The 7,004-nt window shown below is 38.2% G+C and overlaps 1 protein-coding gene across 1 annotated transcript; it reads left to right on the top strand.

Moving 5' to 3' along the window:
* Positions 1-5,259: 5,259 nt before the first annotated feature.
* Positions 5,260-6,745, top strand: LOC127224088 (heterogeneous nuclear ribonucleoprotein A3). Its single transcript, XM_051186892.1, has one exon. The coding sequence runs from the start codon at positions 5,295-5,297 to the stop codon at positions 6,360-6,362; it is 1,068 nt and encodes a 355-aa protein (XP_051042849.1). The 5' UTR covers positions 5,260-5,294; the 3' UTR covers positions 6,363-6,745.
* Positions 6,746-7,004: the final 259 nt, after the last annotated feature.

Here is a 7,004-nt window from a genome sequence, read left to right on the forward strand (position 1 = left end):
ATCAAACTCCTTTCTAAACACAGGTGAACCTCTCAGTGACTTTGCTTTACTTATCTGGTGGAATTAATACTGAATGTCAGAAACATATCATTTTTAAGCTATTGCTAAGCAGGCTTGCTTGTACCTATATGCACATGTGGGTGCAGAAACACACATGCCAGAAGAGGGCATCAGATTTCCTGGAGCTGGAACTACATGCAGTTGTTTGGTGCTGGGAGCCAAACAGTTTCTGTGGATGACCAATGCCTACTCTTCACCACCGAGCAATCTCCCTGACCCACTATCCAATTTAACAATTTAACAATTGTTAAAGTGTTTTATTTTTAGTCTGTAACCATTAGACATGCTCAGCATAATTTAACAGCAAAGAGGAAGGAATTCTTTACTAGATATAGTCTATATTATTCACTTTGAAGTGAGGCCCACAGAAGATTTATGCAGACAAAATTCCATGACTTTTCAGATGAAATACACAGTCAATGTGGATTTGGGCAGGATGGCAAGTGAGAAGCACAAAGACATAGCTTTTGCAGATTGGTCTTTTTAATTGTCAATCCTGGCTAAATAGTCATTCAAGTTATATTTGAAATCATCTTTAATGTTACAAGTATTAATATCTAATCGATTTCCATACTAGAAAAAAAGTCACCTATTAAAATTAATTTTACTGTACCAAAAAGAGTTCATTTATTCAAGAAAAGACAACCAATGGTTTCTATTGGGAAGCCTGCTCTTTTCTGAAGGGAAATGGAGGAGGAGTGGGTCTGAGGGAGAGAGGAGGTGGGGGAGGAGGGGCTGGAAGGAGAGGAGGGAGGGGCAATCAGGGAGTAACAGGAGGGAGAATAAAGCAATTTGTAGAAAAGAAGCAGTTTTAATATTTAATTAAACAACGTTTGTCCAAGAAAAATCTATGTAAAGGACATATTAGGCCATATAATCATGTAGATGTTTTCAAGTCAAAATGAACATACTGTTTAAGCACATTTTAAAACATAATGTGCAGGAAATAAAGATCCTAAGCAGACAGAAACAGGTAAACCATTTTCTGGGTTGTTTGTTGATTTCATTTATATCATCACTTGGGATTGATCTAAGCCATATATTTGTTAATGGGATGTGGGCTCATGAGGCCCACATACCTGTAATACAGCCAACATAAGTGAAGGATCAATTCAAATTCTAGAATTTGAGCAACAAACTTGTTTCTATTAGATTAGGGGCCATTTGGATATCTTCCTTTATTATAAAATATTTCTCCTACTGTGGCCATATAGCAAAGCATCCTAAACATGATTGGCCCAATGTGTCAAATATCTAATTGGCTAATGAGTTAGTAGCTTAGGATGCACTTGGCTGGTGCAGCTTGCCTGCTTCAGTGTCAAGTGTAGAGATTGAGAGAAAAGTCAGTGGTCCCTTCAGCTAACTTGCTGTGTGTCTAGAAGTTGGATACAGAACATCTTATATTGAACTCAGTCTACTCAGCCTTCCCAGAACTTCTGTCTGTAGTTTCTGTCCTAGGGTTCTTTGGTATGGAAGCATCCATGAATGGGAAGATTATGATTTCATGGAGATACTTCTAAAAAGAACAAAGGGGAGGTGTCTTGGATTGGAAGAAATCACCTGTTGGGTTATAAATTAGTGTTTCTACACTACATTGTGCTGTACAGTTAAGAACATAGTTAGATACATAGTTCTCAGTAAAGGGAGTGTTGTATTGTAAAGATAAATAGGATGGGTTGCTGGATTGGCATTATTTAAAATATATAGCCTCCATAGAGACTAATAAATCCCACTGGTAAGATCCATTGGCTTTTGCATTAAAGTAGCATATTTTGATACCTAGGTTCAATGTTTCAATGGCCTGGTCCTGCAGGGTTATGAGGTTGTAAAGAATTAAATGCCTGCTTACTTTCCTGTGATGTGATTACGTTTAGAAAAGTGGGGAGGCCAATAGAAAGTGAGAAATTGTAAATAACCGAGACAATATGAGAGAACTGACTAGACCATGCCTGCACATTAGAACACCCACATTTCACTATACAATAAAACCTATTATTGTAAAATGAAACAGCAAGAACTTTTTGTCTGTTATATGAATGTGATGTAATTCTATTGTCAATGTCAATTTCACCCAACTTTACCTGGGATGTGAATCTCAATAATTTGTTTACATTAAATTAATGTGAAGGCCTGTGAAGGATTATTTCTTATGCATTGAGATGGGAAGGCCAACCTGGAATGAGGGCGGCACTGCTTCCTAGTGGGAGTCAGGCTGAAGGAGGAGGAGAGAGCAAGCTGGTTGAGTACAGCTTCAGGTATCTACTATTCTTTTCTGATTATAGACATAGTGTAATAAGCTCTCTCCACGTTCTGTTGCTATAACTACTTGCTATAATCTGGAATCACTAACCAAAATAAATTCCTTCTTCTCCTAAATCTTTTATTGTGACATAGAATAGGAAACTCAAAATATAAATAATTGTGTTCAGATCCATGCTTCATGACCATCATTTCTTAATGCTCCCGATAATCTCCCTATCACATTATATTTCCTGCCTCTTGTTTCATTAGTGGCTTATCCAGTGTCCTAGTCTGTTTCCTATTTTTTTGTGATAAAAACAAAACAAACAAACAAAACAAAAAAACAATGACCACATGCAACTTAGAGAGAAAAGGCTTTATTTCAGCTTTCAGTTTATAATTCCTTATGAAAGGAAATCAGGACAGGAACTCAAGGCAGGAACCTGGAGACAGGAACTGAAACAGAAGCCACGGAGGAGTGCTGATTACTGATTTGTTCATCATGGTTTGCTTTCTTATATTAGCCAGGATGACCTGTCCAAGGATGGCACTTTCCACAGTGATCTGGACCTTCTCACCTCAACCATTAGTTAAGAAAATGTTCTAGTCTTTTCTACAGGCCAATCTGATAGAGGCCATCTCTCAATTGTGAATCCCTCTTCCTATCCTAGATGTCTGTAGTTTATGTCAAGTTGACAAAAGTATTAAAGAACACATTTTATATTTTTCTACTTCACTAATGCAGGAGGAGTTTCTTTCCTAGGATTTTTTTTTTTTTTTTCACATTGTTTTCATGGCTAGTCAATGAATTTCAATCTGTTTTATTTATTTATTTTGTCTCAGGCACTAAGGATTCCATCGCCCTCAACAAGAAATCTCCTGAGAATTTCAGTCTCAGCATATTGTATTACTGAGGGGTGGACTCAATGCTCTGGGTAAACTGTGACTCAAACTATGCCTGCACAGCGTAAGGCTCAGGTCCTCCTCTATCTGAAATAAAGTGCACATACAATCTGTTACACTTCCCTCACTGTTTTAGGTAAGAAATTTTCCCATTACACTGCACTGAGATTTCTAGACTGATCTTACTCCTGCGTTTTTTTGGCTCTGTCTTTAGCATTGTTATTCAGCCTCTCAGACAAGGCCATAGCTAATCTCTGCCATGCTGTGCCTGTGGCTGTGTTCCGACTTCAAGGCCTCCAATTCTCAAAGAAGGTTTTTAAATGTTTATGTTGTTAATTTGTTTTCTATCTCCTTTTGTGATTCTACTCCATTCCAAATTCCTGACCAGATTTATCATCCTTAATCCAAGATATGAAATGCTATCAAACAATGTTAAAAATTTAAGGACAGGAGAAGTTCAAATGAATTCCTGCCACCAATAGATTATTATCTCAGTACCATAACCTGGAAACTAAAACACATACCCACCCTCCATGTCTTCAAAACACATGCCCACCTTCCATATTTTCAAAATGATGGCAGGAAAAACCTTACTCGTAACATATGGCACCGCATCGTGGCTAATAAGAACTTCCACTTAAAATTTAACAAAAGCTTAAAGAACGGTTTTAGAAACAAAAGAACAAAAACAAGCAAGGTTTCTTGATAGCAGCATGCTTCTCAGTAGAACCCTGTTTTGCTAGAGACAAGCAGAGACTTGGGTGGCTCCTTTAAGGGAGGTTTCCTGACTCAGCATAAGCAGCAAAAAAAAAAAAAAAAAAAAAAAAAAAAAAAAAAACACAAGAGCTCTGCTAGCAACTGAATTGGGTCTACAAGAGCTGGCAATGGCAGTGACCACATCTCCCAGCCAGCAGCATGCTGCTGGGTGCAGCTTAGATCAAGGCAGTGAGCACAGCTCTCAGTGCTGGCAATAAAGGTACCCACCACCATCTTGGATAGACTGTGGCTAACACAGCTATGACTTTCATTTTAGCAATGTTGTTTACCAGATAAAGACTCGTGGCCAGAAAAAGATAAAGATTTACAGTAAAGACAGATTCACATTAAGAAAAAGCACTAAAGGTTTACAGTGTGTTCTAAAATATATGTAGGCTTGGGAGAGAAAGGAATAAAATGGTTTTAAAAAGACAGCGAGGAGCTGGGTGTGGTGGCACACACCTTTAATCCCAGCACTCAGGAGACAGAGGCAAGCAGATCTCTGTGACTGCAAAGTAAACCTGGTATGCAGAGGACAGATAAGAGTTACACAGAGAAACCCTGTCTCAAAAAAATGAAACAGTAAAAAGTAAAAAAAAAAAAAAAAAAAAAAAAAACCAGAGTAATAAAAAAGTCACGTAAAGATGGAAAACACAGAAAAACTGTGGAAACTATACGTTATTCTGTTGTCTTTAAATTATTTGACTGCTGAGGAAATAACAACAAGTGATAAACAAATGCTGCTGGATTAATTCAATTTATATATTTTAAAAATGCTTTGACTTCAAATTTTAAGTCTAAGGACAAGTTACTAGGGAAAAGGATTTCTATTTTTGTTTCCACAGAAAATGAAAAGTTGTAGATTCCTTCCAGACTAATGTGGTTTAAAATCAAGCCAGACCCCCTGAAACAGAGTTCCTGGTGATCCAACATTCAAAACAGCTTGAACAAAGGTAGCCTTGCAGACTACAGCCAGGATTTCTTCATCTTCTTAGGACCCCTCGATGACAGCACCCCTATCAGCAGGAAGCAGTTTGGAAAGAAGAACACCCAAATTCCCAAATATTGTTTATAAATGTTTGTTTTCATTTAAATGGGGTTGGTTATAAATGGTTAATGACAACAACCAATCTCTTTCTAAAGGTAAAAAGGGAATTATGCTATAGATATGAATACTTTGTGTTGGAATGGATTTTCATTAATTGATTCAATTTAAGGTCAATTTTGTGAATTGTATATTTCTCCTTTTGTTTAGGTATTGTGTATATAGCTCATTTAGAAATGTAATGTAGTGATATTGAACTCGAGTTGGAAGAGGCGAGTCCGGTCTCAAAATGGAGGGCCATGATCCAAAGGAACCAGAACAGTTGAGGAAGCTGTTTATTGGTGGTCTGAGTTTTGAAACCACAGATGATAGCTTAAGAGAACATTTTGAGAAATGGGGCACACTTACAGACTGTGTGGTAATGAGAGACCCCCAAACAAAACGTTCCAGGGGCTTTGGTTTTGTGACCTACTCTTGTGTTGAAGAGGTGGATGCTGCAATGTGTGCTAGACCACACAAGGTTGATGGGCGTGTGGTGGAACCAAAGAGAGCTGTTTCTAGAGAGGAGTCTGTAAAGCCTGGTGCCCATTTAACAGTAAAGAAGATTTTTGTTGGTGGTATTAAAGAAGATACAGAAGAATATAATCTGAGAGACTACTTTGAAAAGTATGGCAAGATTGAAACCATAGAAGTGATGGAAGACAGGCAGAGTGGAAAAAAGAGAGGATTTGCTTTTGTAACTTTTGATGATCATGACACCGTTGATAAAATTGTTGTTCAGAAATACCACACTATTAATGGGCATAATTGTGAAGTGAAAAAGGCCCTTTCTAAACAAGAGATGCAGTCTGCTGGATCACAGAGAGGTCGTGGAGGTGGATCTGGCAACTTTATGGGTCGTGGAGGAAACTTTGGAGGTGGTGGAGGTAATTTTGGTCGTGGTGGAAACTTTGGTGGAAGAGGAGGCTATGGTGGTGGAGGTGGTGGCAGCAGAGGTAGTTATGGAGGTGGTGATGGTGGATATAATGGATTTGGAGGTGATGGTGGCAACTATGGTGGTGGTCCTGGTTACAGTAGTAGAGGAGGCTATGGTGGTGGTGGACCAGGATATGGAAACCAAGGTGGTGGATATGGTGGTGGAGGAGGATATGATGGTTACAATGAAGGAGGAAATTTTGGTGGAGGTAACTATGGTGGTGGAAACTATAATGACTTTGGAAATTATAGTGGACAACAGCAGTCAAATTATGGACCCATGAAAGGGGGCAGTTTTGGTGGAAGAAGCTCAGGCAGTCCCTATGGTGGTGGCTATGGCTCTGGTGGTGGAAGTGGTGGATATGGTAGCAGAAGGTTTTAAAAAAAATACAGCAGAAAAGGGCTACAGTTCTTAGCAGGAGAGAGAGCGAGGAGTTGTCAGGAAAGCTGCAGGTTACTTTGAGACAGTCGTCCTAAATGCATTAGAGGAACTGTAAAAATCTGCCACAGGAGGAACGATGATCCATAGTCAGAAAAGTTACTGCAGCTTAAACAGGAAACCCTTCTTGTTCAGGACTGTCATAGCCACAGTTTGCAAAAAGTGCAGCTATTGATTAATGCAATGTAGTGTCAATTAGATGTACATTCCTGAGGTCTTTTATCTGTTGTAGCTTTGTCTTTTTCTTTTTCTTTTCATTACATCAGGTATATTGCCCTGTAAATTGTGGTAGTGGTACCAGGAATAAAAAATTAAGGAATTTTTAACTTTTCAAAAAAAAAAAAAAAAAAAAAAAGAAATGTAATGTAGTACAGATTATAATTACCTATGATAGTCAAAGCTTAGAGTTAAGTTAGTTAGGTTTTTTAAGATACACAGAGATGTATTTGAGATAGATAGGCATTCTTCAAACATTTCAAAGACTTACAGAATATGGTATTGAAAATGGTTTAGGGTTTTTCTTGACAGTGAGACATAAATGTTCCTGGCAACACCACCTGTGACATTAAAGAAACACGTTATGAA

The sequence above is a fragment of the Phodopus roborovskii genome, unplaced genomic scaffold, assembly GCF_943737965.1.
Source record: "Phodopus roborovskii unplaced genomic scaffold, PHOROB, whole genome shotgun sequence".
Taxonomy (NCBI): domain Eukaryota; kingdom Metazoa; phylum Chordata; class Mammalia; order Rodentia; family Cricetidae; genus Phodopus; species Phodopus roborovskii.